Source organism: Anabrus simplex, chromosome 12, assembly GCF_040414725.1.
Source record: "Anabrus simplex isolate iqAnaSimp1 chromosome 12, ASM4041472v1, whole genome shotgun sequence".
NCBI lineage: Eukaryota > Metazoa > Arthropoda > Insecta > Orthoptera > Tettigoniidae > Anabrus > Anabrus simplex.
The window spans coordinates 2,879,043-2,906,751 of record NC_090276.1 but is presented as its reverse complement, the minus strand read 5'-3'; the positions used below and the strand labels follow the sequence as shown (position 1 = coordinate 2,906,751).

The window sequence follows — 27,709 nt, the reverse complement described above, 5'->3', positions numbered from 1 at the left end:
CGTTAATATCTTGTACATTCTCTCTTTACATTTCATAGGAACTAAGATGCACTCAACTAAAGATGTTAATTCTTTATGTACCAACACGATGGAACTTCACACACTAAATGTTAGATTGGTGTTGTGTCTTAGAGGATGCCATCAAAAGCACAATATCACTCATTGACAGAGTTTTGGCTAAAGGGTTACAGTCAGTTTATGAAAAATTTATTACTGAAAGTTTTATTTATTTGTCAAAAAGTATCATACAAACACTGAGCTCTGTGATCAAGGAGTGATTTGGCCTTGTTGAAGACAGAGTAAGAAAAGGTGTAGGAAAACTGAGTGATAGGATGGAGAAGAATAAATTGAGATGGTTTGGACATGTTATGAGGATGGAGGAGGGAAGAATACCAAAACAAGTGTTAAAGAGGCTAAGATAGAAGGAGAGATGTCCAGAGAAAAATGGATGGACTCTGTCAAGAACAGTATAAGAAAAAGAAGACTGGACTGGAATACAATTACTGAAGAGGAATGGTGGAAGGAGATGTACGATCAACACCCTGATCTAGCAGGAGTTGGACAAGGGGAAATGAAAATGAAAAATGATATCAGTGCATCCACTGTTTCTCTGGAAATTCAGTAATTTTTCAGTTGCTTGAGAACTCCTTTTAAAAAATTTCACTTCTGTTTTTATTTTGTTCAGAAGCCCATCAATTAGGTGAGCCTTTGTTACAGTGAGCTGGTGAGCAAAACCGAAACGTTTCCAGTGAAGGAGGTCTGTAATAGCTATTTTTAATGTTAGCTGCTTCGTCCAACACTGCAAGTATGATTTTCTTTCCCAGTTTCTATTCCTGAACAATTCTTTCTAATTCTTGTGATACATTCTCACTTCTTGGCTTCCTTCAAAAATACAACATTCTAGGAACACAGATTTAGGCTCAAAAAACGAGCAGTGAGGGCCAAAAATCTTTTATTGTTTATAGAAGTTCAACAATCAGTAGTAATACAGGCCTCCTTAACCATTTACACTGTTAGTGTAACACAAAGTTAACATGTCTATTAGGTAGTACGAGGGCGAATCGCCGCGAGAGCATGCTACGTGTTGTGACCGTGGCCAATGGGGAGCAAGCTACAGTAACTGCTGACATGCACAATAGGAATGCTGGTGTGGTATCCCATTGTGTTGTATGTGCAGAGCGGGCTAGGCTCAATTGCACGAACATTCATTGTGAAATCACTGCTGTATGCAGTGAGCGTGTAAAGTGGTGTAAGCAATTTGATGCCGAACACACGGATCTCACGTACGTCGCGAAGGGAGGCCTGCAATGTCCAGTACTGTTGCAAATATTGACCATGTGGATGGGATCATGGCAGAGAATCGGCGCATAACATTGCAGGAAATTAGCAGCATGCTGAACATTTCGTAAGGTGTTCACCAGCACCTTGGATTTCGTAAACTGTGTCAAAGATGGGTTCCACATCTGCTCACCGATGTTCACAAGGGACAACGTTTCCAGTCATCACTGGCCTTTATGCAACGGTATTCTGTGGAGGGTGGCAAATCATCACTGGGGATGAAACATGGGTCCACCACATCATCCCCGAAACAAAGAGAACATCAATGGAATGGGTGCACACCACATCACCACTACAAAAGAAGGCCAAGGTCCAACCTTCAGCAGGAAACTTAATGGTGACAGTGTTCTTTGACATCGCGGTTATGGTGCACATGGAAAGGCACAACAATCAAGTCGGCTTCGTATTGTCAAACAAACCATTTGTGTAAGGCAATTAAAGAAAAGCGGCTGGGAAAATTCAGCACCGGTCTGATTTTGCTGCACAATAACGCAACACCCCACATGGTCTGCCAAACATCCAAACAGTGCACGGTGGGTTCCACATCAACTGACAGAATGACATCATGTCTGAGTCATCTGCAGCGGTACCACGAGGAAGAGTATGTGTTTCTGTCCCGTATCGTCACAGGGGACAAAACGTGGTGCCAACATTTCGAGCGTGAGAGTAAACGGCAAAGCCAACAATGGAAAGATCGCAATTCTCCCCCACCAAAGAAATCCAAAGCTATTCACTCAAGTTCCGGTAAAGTCATGATGACCTCCTTTGACTGCAAGGGCCCTCTGCTTGTCAACTTCCTCGAGCGCAGAACCACAATCAATGCGCAGCGCTGTGAAGACACTTTGCACAAACTGCGATGCACCATAAAGTCAAAACGCCTTGGAGTGTTGTCAGTCAGTCATCATGTTGCATGATAATGGTCGCCCCCCCATACTTCCAATCTGGCGAAGGCTATACTTCAGTGATGGGAAACATTTCTACATCCTCCATACAGCCCGGATCTTTCACCTTGTGATTGTCATATTTTTGGCGACCTGAAGAAAGACATTCCTGGAAGTCGGTTTCATTCAGGCGAGGAAGCGCAAGAATGGGTGCAGTTGTGGATCCGTCAGCGACCTACCTCTTTCTACAAAACAGGAATTGATCATCTTGTCTCCCAGTGGGATAAATGTATTAACGTTTTTGGTAATTACTTTTGAAAATAACCATTCCATGGTCACGTTGTAGCGGGTGTTCGGTTTTCATTTGACTGCCCCTTATATTTAAGAAGTGTGATAGGAAAGACAAGAAAGGACAGAGTAAGAAGATGCCAGGAAGGAAACTGGAGTGGGGGGAAGGATGCTGAAGCAGATGAGGGAGATCCAGATAGGAGGAGGGAGGGCAAGAGGGAGACACAGACTAAGGTGGTTGAAAACCACACCAGGATTGGAACATAGTTAAGGAAGAAACAGATAGTCAGATAGAGAAAGATGGAAAGGCACCATAAACACCTCAACCTGGTGGGATCTGGACAAGGGAAATTGATGACGATTGTTTATGTAAGCCTTCTGCAGTGTTTATCTCGTTTCAGTGAAGCATTTTCTGTTTTCTTTACATACTGTTTTGCAAATGGTAGGTCCAACAACTGACAGATGGAGATAGAAATCCGTGCTAACAGTTCACTCCTACTGGGTGCATCATATAGCAGGTAGTCCATGAATGAAGCGTCGATACCACATGAATGCTGTTACAAGACTCAGACCGTACCTAGAACATAAACAATTAACATGATTTAAATGAGAACACGCTGTGAGTTACAACATTAAGGTAAAAACATACTGGAGTAGCGTTTCTCTGTGCTGTGTGACGATGAGGAAACAAACTGGTTTTATTTTTCAAAATGCTACTCCCTGAAACTAACATGGTGATTGGATGGCTCAAGGTTACCTTGTCCGTCTCCCTGCGCACCTCACAGTTCTCGAGAGAGTTTCGACATCATGGCACAGTTCATTCATTACAGCTTAGAAATATGGACACTGATTAGTGTAGTGGGACCAACGCCGTAAATCTCGGCTCTATTGAGCCATCATCAGTACATAAATTGAGACATAAGAATTCTAATTAACAACTTGATAAGCCATAAAGTCCCCTTAGAAGAATTATGGCATGGAATGACAATGGCAGATGAATAAGTTTTAAAGTTGGAATTCAAGAGGACAAATTAGGGCAAATATTCGTTTATAGGAAGAGGAGTTAGGGATCTGAATAATTTACTAACATTCTTTGCACTTATTTAAGAAAAGGCAAACAGCAGATAGGGAATCAGCCACCTAGGCAACTGCCCTAAATGCAGATCAGTGGTGATTGATTGATAACTGCCTGAGGGACAGCTGAAAAGCATACTGTTTCCAATATAAAACAGCACTTCATTCTAATATGCCTCCCACCAAGAGCAGCAAGGCAATTTGGACAACTCTGTTTTTGGTAAAACGCATCTGCAATATCCTTGAATCTCTCTGATGTGCAAGGGTTGTAAAATTTGCCATTAGCAATTAATTTTGCTGGAACAATGCTCCCAACTGTACTAGCTCCCATGCTAAAATTAGATGTAGTTGCCATAAGTGAAGTACATTAGCAGGAAGAGCAGGATTTTTGGTCAGGCAACAACAGAATTATCAACACAAAATCAAACATGGCAAATGCAGAAGTAGGTTTAATAATGAATACGAAAATAGGGCAGCGGGTAAGCTACTATTGTGAGTTTCTCCCGTTGACTCGTCACTTCGCAGTTAGGGTCAGGGCTTAGAACGTGTATTAAGTGTTGATCTGTCGCTCCTTGTGAACTGTTACTTTGGGGTATAATTCTCATAATGACGAAAATTATGTGATTTGTAACACGCCCTCCACATAAAGAGACCGTGCAGAAACTTGTAAACAAATTGAGAGGAAATGGTTCTTTACAATAGAGGTAAAATAATGTATAAATAAGGTCTCAAAATTGTATAACATGCCGATGGGATGGCACAACCTATGTTGGCCAATGGACAAAAAAAGTAATACCCGACATAGGAGGCTGGCTTAAATGTAGACATCGGCAGGTACATTACTTTCTGTCGCAGGTCCTGACAGGACATGAAAGATTTGACGAGATACACCACAAAGACAATGGCGACATGCATTATGGGGACAAAGGAGAAAGAAGAGAAAGGAAGAGCATACATACATAATCATTAAAGACTGTTATGCCTTTCAGCGTTCAGTTTGCAAGCCTCCGTGAATTTGTTGTAAAAGTAATCCTAAAATTGCTGGATATGGGATTCAATATAGGCTGGCTCATAAGAGATGCCGCTTTCCATTCAAAGACCAACTGAGTTGTAGTCACGCTGTTTTCTCAAGATGTTCATAAATTTAGTACACATGGACGCGAAGCATGATGCTATATATATATATATATATACTAGCTGATGTACCCGTGCTTCACTGCGGGATTCTCGGAAAAACTGACTTTGTGGTTTTCTTAACTGTCAACATAGGTCATTACAAAAACGTCACTAGACTGGCAAGGCCGATGGGATGGCACAACCCATGTTGGCCAATGGACAAAAAAAGTAATACCCGACATAGGAGGCTGGCTTAAATGTAGACATCGGCAGGTACATTACTTTCTGTCGCAGGTCCTGACAGGACATGAAAGATTTGACGAGATACACCACAAAGATGAGAAAGACACAGGCAGATGGTTGTTGGTACTGTTCTGAAAAAAATACAGTAGAACACGCTTTTTTTCTACTGTGTTCGATGGGAATAAAAATGAAAAAAAGCCTGCCAACAACTTCGCCGACGACTTACGCCAGGGAATCTGGTTCAGATCATGTTGGAGAGCCCGCTTGGCTGGAACACAGTAAAGACAATGGCAACATGCATTATGGGGACAAAGGAGAAAGAAGAGAAAGGAAGAGCATACATACTTAATCATTAAAGACTGTTATGCCTTTCAGCGTTTAGTTTGCAAGCCTCCATGAATTTACTAAACGTCGCCACAATCCCCGATTTGCAACCAGTGCTGTGTCCTCATTTAGTTCTATATCTCTTACCTCTAAATCGTTAGAAACTGTGTCTAAACATCGTCGTCTTGGTCTCCCTCTACTTCTCTTACCCTCCATAACAGAGTCCATTATTCTCCTAGGTAACCTATCCTCCTCCATTCTCCTCACATGACCCCACCACCGAAGCCGGTTTATGCGTACTGTGCTTCATCCATCGAGTTCATTCCTAAATTAGCCTTTATCTCCTCATTCCGAGTACCCTCCTGCCATTGTTCCCAGCTGTTTGTACCAGCAATCATTCTCGCTACTTTTAAGTCTGGTACTTCTAACTTATGAATAAGATATCCTGAGTCCACCCAGCTTTCACTCCCATAAAGCAAAGTTGGTCTGAAAACAGACCGATGTAAAGATAGTTTCGTCTGGGAGCTGACTTCCTTCTTACAGAATACTGTTGATCGCAACTGGGAGCTCACTGCATTAGCTTTATTACACCTTGATTCAATTTCACTGAATTTTTTACCATCCTGGGAGAACACAAACCTAAATACTTTAAATTATCAAACGATTCTAGCTTTGTATCACCAATCTGACATTCAATTCTGTTGAATTTCTTACCTACTGATATCAATTTAGTCTTCGAAAGGCTAATTTTCATACCATACTCATTGCACCTATTAAAGTTTCAGGATATTAGACTGCAGGCTTTCGGCACAATTTGCCATTAAGACCAAGTCATTAGCATAAGCCAGACTGATTACTACATTTCCACCTAACTGAATCCCTCCCTGCCAATTCATACCTTTCAGCATATGATCCATGTAAACTACGAACAGCAAGGGTGACAGATTACAGCCTTGTCTAACCCCTGTAAGTACCCTGAACCAAGAACTTGTTCTACCATCAATTCTCACTGAAGTCCAATTTTCAACATAAATGCCTTTGATTGATTTTAATTATCTACCTTTAATTCCATAGTCCCCCAGGATAGTGAACATCTTTTCCCTCGGTACCCTGTCATAAGCTTTATCTAGATCTACGAAACAAACACAACTGCCTATTCCTCTCGTAGAATTTTTCAATTACCTGGCGCATACTGAAAATCTGATCCTGACAGCCTCTCTGTGGTGTGAAACCACACTGGTTTTCATCCAACTTCCTCTCAACGACTGATCGCACCCTCCCTTCCAAGATGCCATTGAATACTTCGCCTGGTATACTAATCAATGATATACCTCGATAGTTGTTGCAATCCTTCCTGTTCCCTTGCTTATAGATAGGTGCAATTACTTCCTTTGTCCAATCTGAAGGTACCTTACCAACACTCCATGCTAATCTTACTACTCTATGAAGCCATTTCATCCCTGCCTTCTCACTATACTTCACCATTTCAGGTCTAATTTCATCTATTCCTGCTGCTTTATGACAATAGAGTTTATTTACCATCCTTTCTACTTCCTCAAGTGTAATTTCACCAACATCCTTTTCCTCCTCCCCATGAGTTTGGCTGTTCACAACACCAGCAGGAAGATTTCCTTTTACGTTGAGAAGATGTTCAAAATATTCCCTCCACCTCTTCAGTGATTCCCTGGGATGTATTATGATTTCACCTGAATTACTCAAAACCCTGTTCATTTCCTTTTGCCCTCCCTTCCTAAGATTCTTTATTACTGTCCAGAAAGGATTCCCTGCTGCTTGACGAAGCCTATCACGGTTATTATCAAAATCTTCCCACAACTTCTTTTTGGATTTAACAACTATTTGTTTCGCTATGTTTCTTTCATCGACGTACAAATTCCTGTCTGCCTCGGCCCTTGTTTGGAGCCATTTCTTATAAGCCTTCTTTTCACGTTTAAAAGCTGCTCTCACTTCATCATTCCACCAAGATGTTCGCCTTTTCCCATCTTTACACACAGTTGTTCCTAGGCATTCCCTTACTGTTTCTACTACAGCATCCCTGTATGCCACCCATTCTCTTTCTATATCCTCAACCTGCTTATTGTCTACTGTTTGAAACTTCTCACTAATCATATCCATGCACTTCTGTCTAATTTCCTCGTCCTAGAGATTTTCTACCCTTATTCGTTTGCAGACAGATTTCACTTTCTATACCCTTGGCCTAGAGATTCTTAGTTCACTACAGATCAGATAGTGGTCTGTATCATCAAAAAATCCCCAGAAAACTTGTACATTCCTAACAGATTTCCTGAATTCGTAGTCGGTTAAGATATAGTCTGTTATGCATCTTGTACCCCTAGCCTCCCATGTGTAGCGGTGAATAGCCTTATGCTTGAAGAATGTATTCGTAACAGCTAAACCCATACTAGCATAGAAGTCCAGCAAACACTTCCCATTCCCATTAGCTTCCATATCTTCCCCACATTTACCAATCACCCTTTCGTATCCTTCAGTTCTATTTCCAACTCTCGCATTGAAATTGCCCATTAGCACTATTCTATCCTTACTGTTGACCCTGACCATGATGTCACTCAATGCTTCATAAAACTTGTCAACTTCATCCTCATCTGCACCCTCACATGTTGAATACACAGAGACAATTCTCATCCTAATTCCTCCAACTGCCAAATCTACCCACATCATTTGCTCATTTATGTCCCTAACAGAAACTATGTTGCATGCAATGGTATTCCTGACAAACAGCCCTACCCCATACTCTGCCCTTCCCTTTCTAACACCCGTCAAGTACACTTTATAATCTCCTACCTCTTCCTCGTTATATCCCCTTACCCGAATATCACTTACTCCTAGCACATCCAGATGCATCGTCTTTGCTGACTCATCCAGTTCTACTTTCTTTCTTCCATAAGCCCCATTAATATTGATAGCTCCCCTTCGAATTCCATTTTGTTCGCCAAGTTGTTTCCAAGGAGTCCCTCGCCTGTCATATGGGAGTAAGGGAGTCCCACTCCCATAGGTCCGAGGCTTGCTTAAATGTTCTGAGTTCGATAAATTGATGAAGCAGGATGCTACCCTTCTTACACATAGTCCAAGTAAGGATCTCTCCTCTAACGGGTTATGGACCACCAGTGGATTCTATAGTCCTAGCCGCCTGAGCACAAGGAGGGCCATGATTCAGAATATGTCCAAGATGCCCACTCCCATTCCATAGCAACTGGTATCCCGACTCTCAGGACCACTTACAGCCGTTGCCCATGGTTCACGAACTAGGACGTGACTACAGTAACCCACACCATGAAAGATGAGCATAATAATAATAATATAAATCATTCCATTCTGATGTCATCATAGGATATAAACACGGTTTTGATCCATACTGAATTGTGATCACAATAACAATTATTAAATTAATGTTGTAATGGTCCACCTTTTCAATACTATAATATGCAATATATATAATTTTTTTAAAATTACATTACTAAACTAGGAACTAGTTTCAGCCTTGGCTGGCCATCTTCAGCCTTAATGTAACACATCTAATAACTAAACAAATGTACAAACACACAATCGACATAAAAACAAATGTACAAACACATAATTGACATTAAATCTGTGATGAACTATGTGTAAAAATTTGAAAAATAAATTAGGCTCTAAATTCTTAGCATCTGTAATATACTCATCATCCAGACTCTTTCTTGCATTAATATTAATAGAATTGTTAGTTCCATCACTGCTAATCATTACAATTTCAATTGCAAAATGGGAACTGATAAATGTTGATTCTATAGTCAGATCATCAATCACCAAATCTATTTTAGTGGTGTTAGCAGTACGCAAGCCACTGGATGCCACTGTAAATAACCACCAGCTGACGCAGAACTGCTAGGTGGTGTTTCCACATCAACCAACGTAAATAAAATGCAGTGTTCCCGTAGTGCTTCTTAAAATCATGCTGAAATGCTGTTGGAGATTGTCAGGGCCGCACATGAAGATATGGTTAAAACTGACACATTCTTAATTTGTGGCTGATATAAATTCGCGATTCAATGCAGTGTCCATGAAGTTAACCTGAATAAAAGATAGATAAAATGAGATAAAAATAATGAATTGAAGGACAGAGCATGTTAGTTAAATGGCATAGGTTACATGAGACCTCTCGTTGCAGCATGTGGTGCGTGGCCTATTGTAGTGTGCCTCATACTAACGGTTGTGAGATTCAAAGGAAAGGGAAGGGGCAGGGCAAGGAGAGAGAGGGAGGGCAAAGGGACAGGGGAGAGGTTGGGAAAGGAGATGGGGGTGGAGGACTAGGGGGAATTAAGGCAGGGCCGAAGGATGTGGAAAAAGAGATGGCTGCCAAGCAAAGGTGCTGTGAATATTACGAAAAACTGAATTATGACTTGTTGGTTTGAAGTTTCTAAAAGTGAAAATTAGAAGGTCAAACAGGATATTTGGCTTTTCTGAAATGTCATTAAGATCATGATTTGGGTTAAAATATTGATCTATATGTATGAAGCATCTTTCAGTTGGCCCTGCAGTGTAGGGGCAACGCGTCCGCCTGTCACCCGGCGGCCCCGGGTTCGATTCCCGGCCGGGGTTTTTAATTGTAAATGATTAGTATCCCTGGCCTGGGGACTGGGTGTTTGTGTCATCCTTCACCTTCCTTTCTTCACATTCAACACTCTACACTTCCGCAATTACAATTACACACAGGCTCCTAACATATGGTGAATGTAGTGACAAACTTCAGAGGTCGACGGCACGAACAAATATAATTTTTTTTTAAAAGAAAAATGTTAAGGAGGGGTACTTTGTTGATGATTTTGAGAATTTCCATATCTTGTTTTATGTCTGTGAATTTGCGTTTATAGTCATGCATATGCTGTCTTACAGCTGAAAATGTATTGTACTTCAGGACACTGACATGTTCCGAGTACCTTACATTAAAAATCCTCCCGGTCTGTCTGACGTAAGAAGAATTACAACTTTGCAAATAATCCTGTATACTCCTGATTTTGAAAAACTAGTGAACTTGCTTATGGATGTGGCATTATGTAAGACGTGCATTCCTATTGTTGGTTTTGAAAACTACTTTTAAATTGTGCTTTTTAAAGATGTTGTTGACTTCGTAAATTTGTTCGTTGAACGTAAAGATAGAAAGGGAGGAGCTGTTTTGTTTATCTTTTTTCAAAGTGGTAGAGGGGTGATATTTACATTTATTGAGTATTTTTTCAATAAAGAAAGTGTTGTATCCATTAGATTTATCTATATTACGAATGGTGTTTAACTCATTTTTGAGGTCTCTTTTAGATTTTGGAACACTGAAGGCTCAGTACACCATGCTCGTTTGTGGATTTGGGAGTGTAAAGAATCTTGACGGATTGAGCGACTGTTTAGGTGGGTTTTCTGAAAATCTTATATGTAGACGACACCATAGTAATTATGGATGAGAGCATCATTGACACTGCTACCACCCTCATTAATCTAAATAACACTGACCATTATCAGACACCCAATTCATTATTGTTATCTCATTTTATCTATCATTTATTCAGGTTAACTTCATGGACACCGCATTGAATTGTGAATTTATACCATCCACAAAGTAAGAATGTGTCAGTTTTAACAATATCTTCATGAACCGCCTGACAATGTCCAACAGTATTTCAGCACGATTTTAACCCTTTCAGTCCAGGTGTACAGTATACTGTACATCAAATTCATTAGCTTATAGCACCAAGAATTATTAGTGAATAGAGGAGTTCTCTATCTTGCTAGAGACTTCTATGCTTTATCTTTGTTTCTCAATTGGTTGAAATGACATCTACCAACACATTAGTGAATTATGAAGATAAACAACAAACATGGCAGACAAGCATGCTGTTAGTGGAGGTAAGTGGGAAAATGTTATTCTTTATTTTTAACATTTTATTCTGTTTAGGGTAAAGTTCTGTTCGGGGATTAAAGATAAAGGTTTGAATAGAATATGCATACTAATTATAGTTAGTCTTTCATATCCCTTGCCTCATAACATCCATGTATATTAGCATGTACAGTATACTGTACATGGGGTCCCAAGTGTTGCAAATAGTGTGACTGATTTCATTATCTTTCACAAAGTTTTATTTATATACCTGGTAGTTTCTAGTAATATAGAAGAAGATTAAGTGTTGTATACTCTAGATTGTCTCTTAGAAATGTAAAAAGAAACTTTGTTTTAGTTCTCTGAGTTCCCTAAAATATATTTTTGTTGAAATTCAGGCACATCAAGGATGAAAATGAACCCAAGCGACGTGGATATGATTTTGAAGTTGTTGGAGAATGGAGATGTGTCTGATGTGGAGGAACTAGCCAGTGATGATGAGGATGAACCACAAACCAGCCACAAATACAGCGCATTGGTACGTTATCACATTCAATATTATTACACATTATGAAACTCCAGTACTCTTATGGCAAACTGAGTTGCCCAAATTTTTAGCTAATAATTATTAAAATATAGCTTTATTTTGCGATATGTTTCAGGAGCTGATGTTGAGATGATATCTGTAAGCAGCCCAACCGAGGCAAGTGGCAATGGATATACTATTGGTACTTCTGGAGATGCTGAACTTTCTGTTGAAGATATTTCCCTGACACAGAGGCCTGATATTCTGCTCCCATAACAATGTGCAAACCAAACAAAACTTTAATTACTTTCCTCAGGTTTGATTGGCTTGTATGTCACGTCTTTCTGAAGTACAAAAATATTTGTTTTCTCTGAGTGATGGAGTACAGCCAAATGCTAGAAATGCTGGGTTGGCACAGAAGGAGATAATGGATTTGTTAGATTTCAGGCTTAGGGTAACTGAAGCTTTTGTGAAAGTTGATAACCAATTCAAGGGTATCAAAAGCCCTGTAAGATCACCTTCAACTAATAAAAAACAAACAACTGAGACGAGACCACAGAGGGAAGTGCGGACGGATAGTGTTGATCACTTACCAGACCATGATGGCAATAAAGAACCTACTCGATGCAAGAAGATTAATTGCACCCAGCGATCACACATTATCTGCAGAAAATGTGGAGTTCATCTTTGTATAAATAGGAACAGGAACTGCTTTGCAGCATTTCATAAGCAATGAAATGAATGTAAATTGTTATGAAGCATTTCTTTGTCGGTAACATGTGAACAAAATATAAATATTTGTAAATAATTATATGTAAACAATGAAAATATCTCAAAAATAGATAATTTCAGTTCTATAGGAATGTATAGCTTGCCATTTAGTACAATATAAACATTGTATACCTCCAAATCCTGTCCTAAGAAGGTTGGCATCCCAAGGTAAAAGTTTAGGATTCAGCAACACTTGATACCAAATGTACAGTATACTGTACATTATATATTTTTTTAACGGAAGGTCTCTCATCAACCAAATTTTGTAAGTACACCCCCAGTATGACCTAAAATCAAAATCCAGTCAGAAATAATTTTTCTTTCTAAACAGAAAAAATCAGGACTGAAGGGGTTAAGAAGCACTACGGGAACATTTTATTTTATTTACGTTGGTTGATGTGGAAACACCACCTAGCAGTTCTGCGTCAGCTGGTGGTTATTTACAGTGGCGTCCAGTGGCTTGCATGTTGTTAACACCACTCAAATAGATTTGGTGATTGATGATCTGACTACAGAATCAATATTTATCAGTTCCCGTTTTGCAATTGAAATTGTAATGATTAGCAGTGATGGAACTAACAATTCTATTAATATTAATGCAAGAAAGAGTCTGGATGATGAGTATATTACAGATGCTAAGAATTTAGAGCCTAATTTATTTTTCAAATTTTTACACATAGTTCATCACAGATTTAATGTCAATTATGTGTTTGTACATTTGTTTAGTTATTAGATGCATTACATTTAGAGGCAGCCGGAGTCAGGTTTAGATCCACATTTTATTTCAAAATATCGCCACTAGTCTCGTTGCTGTCGACAGCTAACTCCACTGATAGTTACATCGCAACTGCATAGATGTCAGTGAGAAAGGCCAAGGCCAAGCGAGCGATTCCCCTCTCACCCTCCAGCGAGTGAGCGACACATAGTCGTGCCACCAGGAAGTTGTGATACAGTACTTCCACGGAGCTGATGGTGTTGACATTTGTACGGAATGCGAAACATTCCAGGAAATTATTGAGCCTGGGTTAAAGCTGAGCAAAACAATTAACAGTCAAAATAACGTACTGTTTACGACAAAAATAAATGAAATGGCGTATGGCTTTTAGTGCCGGGAGAGTCCGAAGGCAAGTTCGGCTCGCCAGAGGCAGGTCTTTTGATTTGACTCCCGTAGGCGACCTGCGCGTCATGATGAGGATGACATGATTATGGAGACGACACATACACCCAACCACAATTATGGCCAAAATTTCCAACCCTGCCACGAATCGAACCCAGGACCCCTGCGACCAAAGGCCAGCACGCCAGACACTGTTTCCGATGTTGAATTGAAGTAGTGCATGAACCCCATCCCCGCCTCACGTCTTTCCCTGTACCAGCCAGTCAGTGATACATAATATAATTCTATCCAATGAAAATACACACTGATATAAAAGAAGTGAATTCATTTACACATTTTTTAGTCACACAGTGATACTTTGGACATACGATAAAGGTTGTAACGCAACCAAGAATGGAATTTTCCAACAACCCTGAGTAAAAAGAAAAGCCTTACAATTTATAACAGTTTATTTTCTTCGAAACAAACAGTTCTGAAATATATAAACAAGGTATAAAACATCCCATTGTATACTGTGTTAGAATTTGGATTCGATCAAATAACATGTTTTCGGAGACGCAGAAGTGCCGGAATATTGTCCCGCAAGAGTTCTTTAACGTGTCGACACGAGGCTGACATATTTGAGCACCTTCCAACACCACCGCACTGAGCCAGGATCGAACCTGCCAAGAGGCAGAAGGCCTGCGTTCCATCCTGCGAGCCATTGTGAGAGTCTCTTTGTCTTTACAGAGATGGATTTGAAGTCGTATGTTTTTGTATAAGTTTTAAATAATAAATCTTACAGCATCTAAAAATCCATTAGTTCTGTATTTCATGACTTGAGTGGAGTGTAATTAGAGCAACTACTAAGCTAAAAAAAATACCACTTCATTCTCGCTCTCAGTGACGTCAGGCGCTTTAGTCAATAGCAGCGCTGCTCTCCGGAATGACCTATCTGACCTGTGAGTTATTCTAGTTACATTGGAAAACCCCATTTCCAAGAAATACAAGGATTGTAAACGATAGGTTTGTATATCTACACGTTATGAAACTCTGAAACGGTGCTGGTGGAGAACGCAACAGCTGAGGGGCACTGCAACTTCCCTCTGTAGGTGGGGGTAGTAGAATAACACCCACAGTATCCCCTGCCTGTCGTAAGAGGCGACTAAAGGGGCTCCATGGGCTCTGAACTTGGGAGTCTGGGTTGGCGACCATGGAGCCCTTAGCTGAGTCCTAGCTTTATTTCCACTTACAGTACTTGTGCCGGGCTCCTTACTTTCATCTATCCCTCTTCTACAAGTGTCATCTCCCTTTTTTTTTGCTAGCTGCTTTACGTCGCACCGACACAGATAGGTCTTATGGCGAAAATGGGACAGGAAAGGGCTAGGAGTGGGAAGGAAGTGGTTGTTGCCTTAATTAAGGTACAAGCCTTGTTCAATGATGGTAGCCGATCTCCTGAAAGGAGATGAACCGAGCTCGATAGCTCCAGTCTCTTAAGTGCGGCCAGTATCCAGTATTCGGGGGATAGTAGGTTCGAACCCCACTGTCGGCAGCCCTGAAAATGGTTTTCAATTTGCCTGGTGTGAAAATTGCCTTTCAGGAGATCGGCTACCATCATAGAGATTCTTGGCTTGGATGTTGCTCAGTAGTGGAACAGTTGAACCAAGTTTTCAAATTATCAATCCAAGGAATGCGCCTTCTTCCTGATCTTCTTTTGCCTTGTATCTTCCCTTGAATAACCAGCTGCAGTAGACAATATTCTCTTCTCTCATCTATCCTATCCGACCGCATTTGGTCAACTCTTCTTCTTTTCCGACCCCGACGGTATTACGTATAAGGAGGCCTATGGAGTCTTTCATTTTCACGCCCTTCGTGGCCCTTGTCTTTCCTTGGCCGATGCCTTCATTTTTCGAAGTGTCAGATCCCTTCCATTTTTTCTGATTAGAGTTACATAGAGGATGGTTGCCTAGTTGAACTTCCTCTTAAAACAATAATCACCACCACTACCACTGCCGCACTGCAACTGAAAAACGGTTATATTCTTGTAACTGTTTCATTCAACAACGGTTGTGTTCCCGAAACGGTTGTGTTCTATCTGTCCCAGCTGTAATGGGTATTACAAACAGTGACACATGCTCGGAGCCTCAAGGAGGGTTGTAATGCAGAAACAAGGGAGGGCCGCCTGCAAACCTCGCACCGAGAGCAAGGGAAGCAGTGCAGCGGTGAGTTACCGTGCAAACTAGTAACAAACGTAGATTTAAACCCATATCCAGAGGCGATTCTAGCCCTGGCGGGGTGGGGGCTCAGTTTTAGTGAAGTAATTATTTTAAAATTCCTTGATTAATAAAGAAATTGATAATTTACAGATATAATGTATTTGAAATAAACATGTTAATGGTTGTGCTAATGTTGCCCGTTATATCTTCATATACATGGTTACTTTTCTTTTGAATTCTGTTACCAAGACTTTAAATTCCAAACAGCCCCCCCCCCCCCCAGTTTTAAGTATCTAGAACCGCTGCTGCCCATATTGTAATAGGCTACAACTGAAATAGGAACAACATATATTTATAGCAATTAATTTCAGTTTTATTCTTATTCTACTAAACCTTAAAATAGTTTTATAAATGTATACACATAGAGGTAATACAGAAACATTAGTAGCAAATACTATTCAGTATGCGGATTCTCAACCATTACTGCATCTCTTTCTGTAACGTTACGCCATTTAGCCATTCTTTTAGTGAGATATGTTGTAGCATATTCGAACTGACAATTCACCTCCGACCTACAATTACCAATAAAAATAAGTTAATTGTCCTAGTTTGAATAGTATGCATCATTGCGCCACTAATATAACAAAGAAAATTCAACAAAGTCGGATAACACCTACCTCAGATAAGGCAGCTGTTTTAAGTTCATTCGCAATTTCATGGTGTTCTTCACCAACATATTTGTCATATTCTTCGGCGTGTTTTAAAGAATAATGTGTATGTATGTTTTTTTTTTTTTTTTTGCTAGTGGTTTTACGTCGCACCGACACAGACAGGTCTTATGGCGACGATGGGATAGGAAAGGCCTAGGAGTTGGAAGGAAGCGGCCGCGGCCTTAATTAAGGTACAGCCCCAACATTTGCCTGGTGTGAAAATGGGAAACCACTGAAAACCATCTCCAGGGCTGCCGACAGTGGATTAAAAAAATCCACTAATCATAGTACCACGATATAATAAAACATGACAAAATATAACGTGCTATTGAAAGGTCATACCACAAATAGCGAGTAACAAAGTATTGTCAGCGTGTCCACTGCCGCTTGTTATGAAGCAAGAGTGAGGAAGCGACTGATAGCAGCTGAAGATCTCACTCACCACGTCCCTGCATGGGTAAGAGCTAATCTGTCATCATCCCTCTTCAAGGACAAGACTTTGTGACGCTGCGGCATCTGACGGAAACTGGCAGAACTACCAGCACTAGAATTCGATCGACACTCGTAAGTCAACAAGCAGAGCTTTATTAAAATCACGATTAAATATATAAAGAATCCCTAATTTTAAAATATTTTAAAGTAGCCCATTAGAGAAAAATATAAACTTCCCTACGGTACAGTTTGCTTCTAATTTGAACACCATCTTGACTTAAAAACAAGTTCAGGAAATTCGCGGTTCAGGGCTCAATTTTATATGGAGATTCGTTTTAACTACCATTTTATAACTATATTTGCATTTCTTTTTGAAATGCTTTTACACTAATGAAAAGTGTATCACAGACTACCGTGCGCTTTAAAAACAAAATAATTTTACCTTGTTCGTTTCCTTATAAAAACTCTTACAAACTTTTGACCCATGTTACAACAACTACTGAGCTGGTGGCCGGCCGTTCCAGCTCCGGCCGCCTCTTAAAGCTGAAGATGGCCAGCCAAGGCCGAAACTAGTCCCTAGTTTAGTAATGTAATTTAAAAAAATATATATTGCATATTATAGTATTGAAAAGGTTGACCATTACAACATTAATTTAATAATTTTTATTCTGATGTCATGCCATCAAGCAATTCCAGAATGGGCTGAGTGAAAAGGGTAGAGGTTTTTAGTTGGTGGAAATCCAACTCCCACACAGAGTGGTGTGTCTGAAAGATTTTCCCCTGCCACCAAAAAAAAAACCACCCACTACTACTACTACTACTACTACTAATGATGAGAGTGAAGATGACAATGATATTAATGTTAACCAGAGAAATGCAAGCCAACATGATGACAATCCTAACCTCAATTTTCAATTTCAAAAACTAAAATCATTTGGACATTTTTAAACATAGAGATTTAAAACTTTTAACATTAAAAGACAAGACAGTTTAGTGGTTCTAACAGTCACATTAACATGTATATGAAATAATTATTACTGTGACAAATACTAATTCAAATTTGCAAAATTAATTACAGAAAGTGGAAATTAATAATTAATTAATTTTTTTAACATAGAGAAAAAAATATAATTACCAACAAAGTAAATCACAGGACAATTACATGGATATATGATGAATCATAAAAAAAATTGTCTATATAGCTTCCAAACTGAGGTGAGTACAAAATTTTCAGTAAGATCTTATATTTTGCCTTAATTTAGGTTGGCAGTTTTAGCAGTACTACAGCATTTTAGCTTGATAGGAAAAGGCTTAAAGTGAGGAAAAGAAGATCTAATCTAAAATCTTGTTGTACAGATATTGCACTAACCAGGTCAAGATGTAGGACATGTGTTCATTCCGTAAGGTCACTAATGACTGTCCACCAATAGGACCCCTTTCAACCGTACTGTCGAATGTTGCATCGAGGAACACTGGGGCAGCACCTGTTACTTCAGCCATCCTTGGTAAATCTCTGGAGAAAAGAAACAGTGTTAGTTTATGTAACAACTAGCTTATATACCTTACCTTATATACCTTTTCCCATCTTTACACACAGCTGTTCCTATGCATTCCCTTGCTGTTTCTACTACAGCACATTCTCTTTCTATATCCTCAACCTGCTTAACCCCTCAGCGTCGCAGCCAGTTAAATAGCTTCCTAGCCCGCGGCCGGATGTGATTTCAACTACGCGCGACTGAAATACATCGATTCACTTAAAGCGTTACTGCAAGTATAAGAGTAGCCCAATTTTCACGAAATTTGGAATTTCTTATGACAGAACTATGTACGTGCCGATAATTACATAATTGTTTCACGTTTCCTTAGTAATTTAGTTCCATGTGATAGAGTTCGAAGCACTCTTTGAGACAGGGACTCAAGTCACACTCCTGGCAGGAGTACACCGACGTCTTCTTTTCGCCATGTTTTGAACACAGGATACAATGTCTCTGAAGTTTGGATTTCCAACTCTTGGGTGCTAATTTGCTGATAAAATATCTTTCCTGCAACCTTGGAACTGCATTATCTGATGCGCGCCGGCCTTGAATATTTCGTTCCCCTCCCGAGCGAGTGTATTTTGTAAACAAACCTTTCACCAGCTGAACCCGATAAGGTAATTGCTCAATATTTGTCTCTGTGACCTGTGTGAGTGTTATTAGAGAATTTAGCAATCAGAATTCACCGTTGAAAACTTCTCTTTGACCTGTATAATTGTCTATAGTCTCTTACACAAAATTTCCAAGTACTGTTTCCTCCTCCTCGTCACTCTCATCATTTACCACTCCTACATCATCTATTTCATTATCATTGCTGCTTATACTGTCACTACTACTTCCGACTAAACTTTCATCTGAATTATACAATATTTCAAGCACGTTACTGTCAGTCAAAGCACGGCTGAGCGCGGCGCGTCACACGGACTGATGAAGCTGCAGCGAGACCGAAAGCAACAGGACGAAACTGAATGAGGGGAATAACATTTATGACGAAACAAACCAACTCGATACATATTTCAGATAAAAGGTCGAGACATCGTCTTTCAAGCGAGATATATACCATGAACAACTGGTTCTCGTATCGTATGACAGAAAGCAGCACAGTGCGCTCGTGGAGGGTTACGAAAATATTACAAGCTGAGAAATAAAGACAAATATAACAAATAAACGGCACTTCCAATGTACAAATAGAGCAAAGAACATCACACGAAAAGACAAACTTCTCAGATCATCATTTCTTTATTTTATTCTGTGGGAAAGAATGAAGCAAACAGAAGAGAATGGTGCTCAGACTTATTTGACAAATAATTATCCTTGCAAAAACAACTACATTATAACGATTTTTCAATTCTTATTTACAACAGTGATAAACCCAAAAATGTCTTCTTGGAAACAAAACAATTTGTATATCAGTAACTCCAAAACTCTTCGCGCTATAGCCGTAAATGCGAAACCATGTATGGGTCTATACCACGTATAGAGGTCGGCGGCTACGGAAGAAAAGAGGGCCTATACCACGTATAGAGGTCGGCGCTGAGGGGTTAATGTATACTGTTCAAAACTTCTCACTAATCACACTTCTGTCTAATTTCCTCGTCCTGGACATTTTCTACCCTTATTCGTTTGCACTTTCTCTACCCTAGGCGTAGAGATACTTAGTTCACTACAGATCAGATAGTGGTCTGTATCATCGAAAAATCAACGAAAAATTCGTACATTCCTAACAGATTTCCTGAATTCGAAGTCGGTTAAGATATAGTCTATTATGGATCTGGTACCCCTAGCCTCCCATGTGTAGCGGTGAATAGCCTTATGCTTGAAGAATGTATTCGTAATTGCTAAATCCATACTAGCACAGAAGTCCAGCAGACGCTTCCCATTCCATATCCTCCCCACATTTACCAATCACCCTTTCATATCCTTCAGTTCTATTTCCAACTCTCGCACTGAAATCGCCCATTAGCACTATTCTATCCTTGCTGTTGACCCTGACCACGATGTCACTCAATGCTTCATAAAACTTGTCAACTTCATCCTCATCTGCACCCTCACATGGTGAATACACTGAGAGAATTCTCGTCCTAATTCCTCCAACTGCCAAATCTACCCACATCATTCGCTCATTTACGTGCCTAACAGAAACTATGTTGCGTGCAATGGTAATTCCTGATAAATAGCCCTACCCCATACTCTGCCCTTCCCTTTCTAACACCTGTCAAGTACACTTTATAACGTCCTATCTCTTCCTCGTTATCTCCCCTTACCCAAATATCACTTACTCCTAGCACATCCAGATGCATCCTCCTTGCTGACTCAGCCAGTTCTACTTTCTTTCTTCCATAAGCCCCATTAATACTGATAGTTCCCCATCGAATTGCATTTCATTCGCCAAGTTGTTTCCAAGGAGTCCCTCGCCTGTCAAATGGGAGTGGGACTGACTCTGTTACTCCCATAGGTAAAATTACTTAAAATATTCTGAGCTCGGTAAATTCATGAAGCAGGATGCTACCCTACTTACACATAGTGCAAGTGAGGATCTCTCCTCTAACGGGTTATAAACCACCGGTAGATTGTATAGTCCTAGCTGCCTGAGCACAAGGAGGGGCGTGAGTCTATATGTCCGAGATGCCCACACCCATTCCATAGCAACTGGTATCCCGACTCTCAGGACCACTTACTATGCCACTCAGCCGCTGCCAATGGTTCACGAACTAGGACGTAAACATTATACTCCTTCATTAAATATGTAATTAAAAATATAGTTATGAATGAATTTGGAATGCATTTTTACGTCCTTTTTGCCTGTTTTTAGATCATTATTTTTACACATATTTCAGGTTTTTTAAGGTAATTTATAGGTCTTCAACTTCTGGGCCGTAGTAATTTCTTTCTTGGTGGGTTGAAGTATCCGGTCTACATGCGGTAGCAATCTCCCTTCAGGGCCCGTTGTCACTGTGTTAACATAGCATAGAAAATCATCATGTCACCAGGCTTGACTGTATAAAAAAAATTGTATGGACAAATGAAAATGTTAAAAATTAAATTTTAAATAACTTTTGTTGGAACCTTTTCTAAATATCAGCAGTATTCATTTCAAACCTGCTCTAAGCTCCTTTCCTCCTCCATAATGCCAATTAATACCAATATAGTCGGTCCGTTATTGGACATTATAAATTTTCCACCTAACTCATTCCTGGTTGCCAGCATTTCGCCCCCGTGTGCATTCGCACTGCCAGCAGCTCTAAGTAGCCTACACAGTGGCCTCCGCGCTATGCACCCGATGAGCCAAAATTAACACACTGCGGCGAAACGCGGGCAACCAGGAACGAGTTAGCTGGAAAATTTATAATGTCCAATAATGGACCAACTATATTGGTATTATAAATTTACTCATTCGGACAAATATTTCATGTTCCCTGTGGGAATCAACATCTATATCATGTAATGCCAATTAGCGCAACTTACAACTTAACTGTAAAGTATATGCAGTTTCTACATGATAATACAGACAGAAATAAACTGAGCAACTGGCAGTGCAGTTTGGGCCACATAGCTATCGGCTTGCATTCGGGAGATAGTGGATTCGAACCCCACTGTCGGCAGCCCTGAAGATGGTTTTCCAATGTTTCCCATTTTCACACCAGGCTGTACCTTAACCCCTTAACTGGGTACTAAATTCTCCACTTGCGTAACCTGCCGTGGGTACTTTTTCCCCACTTTGTATTGTTTAAATATTTCCTTCATAAATGTGTACACAATTAGTTTAATGTAATACGATAGTAATTATTATTCTTCAATAATGTGATACTAACATTATGTACATTATTTTCATTGTTATGAATCCAAATGTGTTACTAACATTATTTACATATGGCTGCGTGGGAACTTCGTGCAAGGCGCCAAAATAAATGCATTTCACGAAGCTGTGACAGCTCTAAAAAACAATACACAGCATGATATAGTGGAAAACATATCAACTAATGCGATAGATTCCATGGACACGCCGCGTGCCTTCACCGTCGAGATACATACGCGATAAATTTTACGATCGACTAATGCTGTCATACCCACTGTAGAAGCCCAGTGCGAAAACATCTAAAGACGTCATACCCACTTAACGGGTTAAATAAAGCCAAGGCTGCTTCCTTCCCAATTCTATCCCTTTCCTGTCCCATCCCATAAGAAGTATCTGGTGTCATCATGACGTAAGAAAAAAAGACAACACAGAAAGTGAACTAGTTGTCCCTGATGCCATGGAAATATTTTTTTAGTAAAAGAAAATCTTCATTTTTATAATGTACAGGCAAAACATAAATTTTAGTGATAGAGAATTTCAGAAAAGAAATGTATTCTAACCTGAAGAACCAGGCGTTCTCCTGGTTACGAGGCATGAAGGGAGCTCGCTGCTCATTGAGTCTCACGATCCCCACCAGTTCCACCTCTCCTTCGACCTGTCCCTCCTTGCGAGTAGCTGGGTTCTTGAACTTGGTAGGCACCCAGCCACGGTTCACCAGGATTGTCAGACTACAACAACAACAAGGAACCTGTTACCACACACAAAGAACTCAGATCCTTCACCAAAGTAAATCCATGCTGTAAAATTTAGAAAAGTTAAAACACATCATAAAATCAAAATAAAAAGTAAAGTCATCTCCGTACAGGCCATGAAGGCCCTTGTATGAGTAGAAGGTAAAGGCTTCCACTATCCGTAACCTCGGCACTTGATGGGGTAGAGTGGTTAGCTCTACTCCCGGCCGCCTTTGCCCCCAGGAATTAACCTGGTACTCATTTTTGGTATAGGCTGAGTGAACCTCAGGACCACGTGCACCTCTGGAAGTGGGAATCTTGTTTCTTAAATTTTACGACTTCCTGACGGGGATTCAAACCCACGTCCTTCCGGGTGAACCGAGCACACCTTTACTTCCTCGGCCAGGCAGCCCCTAAAATCAAAATAAACCAGGTAAAATACACACCAATTAAGGCCAGGATGTGGACAGTGGAAGGAGCCCTACGAGGCAGTGGAACGTTGGTTTCTCGTGGCCAAAACATTCGGAACAAAGTAATTTTTCTAACTGCTCAATATTTATTTTACTATAACATAATTCAAAACTCAAAGAGGACAAAGCAAAACTTACATAACATGATTAGAGGAAAAGAAATAAAATTTAGTATAACATACCTCTTAAAAACAAAACATGTGCGCAGTGTGCTAAACCAGGTTATGTACATAGAGTCACGTTTGCCTTGGCACAAAAGAAATACATTTTAAAATCCTAATTCAGTTATTCCCATAACTGTTGCAGTGAGCAAATCCCATACTAATTTACCATAAAGAGATGAAGGTTTACATAACCAAAGATGTCAAGAGTACAAAGTTACGTTACTGGTATCAACTAAACCACTACAGGAGGGGGGATGTACAATTAATGTACATAAGGTAATGCAGAACCAATGGATTGCAAACCAGATGGATAAACAGGAAGAATAAGAAGAGCATGTATGTTAATGGAGAAATCTTGGGAAAAAGGCAAACATCTGTTTATGGTTTTCCTTGATACTGAGAAGACATATGGCAGCATTGCAAGAGAGAAGATATGGGAATGCCTGAGAAAAAGGAATGTGCCAGAGGGACAGGTGAGGAATTCAGATGCTGTATTAGCACTGTATCAGCTGTGTGTGATTGGGTGACAGACATTCATTCTGGTTCCAGACCAGAAGTGGAATGCAGCAAGGCAGTGCACTATCCCCATTGTTGTTTATCACCATCAAGAACATCAAGAAACCTCTGGCTTTCACTGATGATGTTATGATCTGGGTAAAACTGAGGAACAAGTACAGCTGAGACTCAATGAATGGAGGGTTAAGTTCCAGGAATTCAGTCTCAAGATAAGCAAACTCAAAACAGTTGCGATGGCAATAAACAGAGAAGCATGACCAGTCAGGTTTAACGCAACGCAAAGCTAGTGATGTTCAATACCAGTCTTAACCTATGGTATCGAAACCTGCACTGTCACTAAGAAGGACTCATCAAGGCTACAGGCATCTGAGATGAAGTTCCTGAGGTCCACAATTCAAAAAACAAAACTGGATAAGTTAATGAATAACATTGTCAGAAAGGAAGCTAGGATTGTTAGATCGGATCAGCATGTCCAGATTGAGGTGGTTTGGGCATGAAATGAGGATGGAGCCAACAAGGACAGCATATGTTAACATGCGGCACGAAAGCGGATTGTGGGAAGACCAAGAACCCACTGGATGGACATTGCAGATCGGGGAAGGACACTTGAGGACTCATTAACCCATTGGCTGCCAAGATCTGATGTAAGCCGATGCTCTGTGAATCATAAAACTGCTGCGATCCAATGAGATCCGATGCTGTAAAGGTCGGTTTTCAAATACCATTTGTTCAGGTTTAACGCAACAGATGACTCGCATATGCGTGTTGGCTGATCCATGGTATCTCTAACTAAAAGTAGGCCTAAATACAGTTTTCTCTCTGACAAAGAGATTATAACATTCTTATTTTTTATTTCAATGAGAGGTTGGCATGCGCTGGCCATGTCATATGCGTCAAGAACTTTGAGCAGCAAGTCTGTTTGACGCGAGGTACTGCTTCTATCACGTTTTTACGTATTATACTGCGAATTTGTATAGGGTAAGATGGTAAAATATTATTCAGAACACGTGTGTTAAAAATACATTCAGGTTATGTTAACCCAGTTCATGCGACAGATATTAGGCCTAATGGTGTTTTCCCTCCTCAAACTACTACTACTACTGTCAAAAGTGAAGAGGACAATGATATTAACGTTAACCAGCAAAAAGCAAGTCACCGTCACCATGACAACGAACGTAACCTCAATTTTCAATTTCAAAAACTAAAATCATTTGGACATTTTTAAACATAAAACATGAAAACATGAAAAGACAGGACAGGACAGTGATGGTGGACTTGCGGGGCGACGTATTTACAAATAATGGTGGTCTAGCTGACTACATACATAGTTTAGAGAATGATGATGATTTTGCCAAGTCAGAAAATGAACTGGACTGGACACTTCTAGTGAGGTTATACTCGGTGAGAATGATTCTGAAAATGATTTTGTAAACACCGCCAATTGCCGAGGTTAGAAATAATTGGGCATGTAACGAAGATTTTCACAGTAATATTGGTATTAACAATATCACACATTGCCATTATTCAGTGAAGTTACTCGTGATAGTGATTTACCATATCAACCACCTCACACTTTCGAGTTACCCGAACCGAAACATGCCCTCCTCATGATGTTGTACCCATATCTTATATTTTGATTTTTAAGGCATATTATCACTCCAAATAACATCATTTATCCAAACCGACACTGAGGAGTCTGTGCTACAAAAAATACCATCAGTTAGTGTGTCATACTGATTTGTGGAACTACATATTTGCCTGAAAATTTGTATTTTCGTTAATTGTATTTCAAGTTTTTAAATTTGTGATTTATTTTAATTTTAACTATAAATGATTTTACGTATAAACTTCAATTAATTCGAAGGGACTTCTATATAACAGAAAAAAAAATTCACTGAGAATGGGTGTAAACTGAGAGAGTGATGAATTTTTTTCTAGAGAGTTGCAAATCGGACAAAAAGTTTGTGGCACTCTTGGCTAGTACCTAACAGATAGGGGCGGCACTGAGAGGGTTAATACAAAGTTTGTCGACAAATGTGCACAGACACAAGCTCGCACAATCTTACAATTCTAGGTCTATTGGTTTATTGGTCCTTTTTTTAACCTTTTCAGGTCGGAACAGCTTTTTGCAACTTCTTCTTTTGCATAGCATACTTTTTTTTACTGCCCATTCCTTATCTGAATCATTGTTAGCTCATCCACACCTCCTAAACATATTTTCTCTAGTAAAGACGTATATTTGAACCATATCTGAAAAGAGAGAAAACGAAATGAAACTAGCCCTTGGAAAAATCCAGAGGTGTCAAATTATGTGCAAAATAAGTGAAATATTGAAAGGAGAACATTCTGAAGTGTGAACACTTAACATCCGTTGATGTGGACAGAAGTTCGCTATGTTTTACAACGTGCTGTCTGAAAACCGACAATCCTTTACGCCTAAGAACTATTGTGATATACTGCAAAGGTTTCCGAATTCCAATTTCTGTAACCCTAGTTTGGTTAAGTCAAATATGATTCCAGTTATACTAATTTCAATTTCTTTCTCCAGGATGTCCATTGCGGGTTTGCTGAATTCATTCTAGGTGGAAAAAAACTGTTCATTCTAAATTCTGGAACTACTTTTTTAACAAACACAGAATTCCTTTTTATAAATTATGTTGATCTGTTTGAGTATTTCACTTACATGTTTTATTTCATTTTTGCACTGCATGTTGCATACCACCAAAATTCTGCATTTTGTTAAACATTATATTCCTTCATTAAATATGCAATTGGAGCCTCCATGGCTCAGGTGGCAGCGCGCTGGCCTCTCACCGCTGGGTTCCGTGGTTCAAATCCCGGACACCCCATGTGAGATTTGTGTTGGACAAAGCGGAGGCGGACAGGTTTTTCTCCGGGTATTCGGGTTTTCCCTGTCATCTTTCACTTCAGCAACACTCTCCAATATCATTTCATTTCATCTGTCAATCATTAATCATTGCCCCAGAGGAGCGTGACAAGCTTCGGCAGCCGGCACAATTCCTATCATCACTGCTATTCTGCCGTCACCCAGGGAACCAAACCTGATGTAAACAAAGAACATTGTGTATCCGTATGTATCGGCGGTCTGAACGCTGATTGCAGAATCACCGGGCTATTCCCAAGTACATGCCAGGAACTGTCATTACTTCGCTTTCTTGCAGCGATTACATCAGAGTTAGCTCAACATAGACCACTGATGTCAACATGTAGTTCACAAACAATTGTAATGCAGACTACGAGACAAATTATAGTCACTGTCCGCGAGAAATAAACAACAATCGAATGGCAAATGACATCTGGAAATTTAAAATATCAGAAAAGTAAAGTAGATTTGAATTTATGGCTTGAACGTAAATATGTAATAAATCAATCACAACAGCGAATAAAAGCAAAACTTCACACATTTAATATTTCAATAAAATAAAATTCTAGAGGGGAACTTATAGCAGAAAAAAGACAATATTAAAACAATAAAAAAGTGCAGTACTTTACCTAATCAGAATCTAATAAAGGAGTAACTCCTTCCAAGTCGCCGCTTCTTCGATTTCCCAGGTGTTGTTACCAATCCTTGGTGCAGTCGTTC

The 27,709-nt window shown here is 39.8% G+C and overlaps 1 protein-coding gene across 1 annotated transcript in view; it reads right to left on the bottom strand.

The window, feature by feature from the left end:
- Positions 1–2,868: 2,868 nt before the first annotated feature.
- The window catches only part of Surf1 (surfeit locus protein 1), an 80,513-nt gene continuing 55,672 nt past the window's right edge, over positions 2,869–27,709 (bottom strand). The window contains exons 5-7 of the mRNA XM_067156388.2: positions 22,785–22,952; positions 18,263–18,406; positions 2,869–3,084 (exon numbers count right to left, since the gene is read on the bottom strand). Coding sequence (XP_067012489.2) covers positions 3,015–3,084; positions 18,263–18,406; positions 22,785–22,952 — 382 coding nt within the window. The 3' untranslated portion in view covers positions 2,869–3,014. The remainder of the gene's footprint in view (positions 3,085–18,262; positions 18,407–22,784; positions 22,953–27,709) is intronic.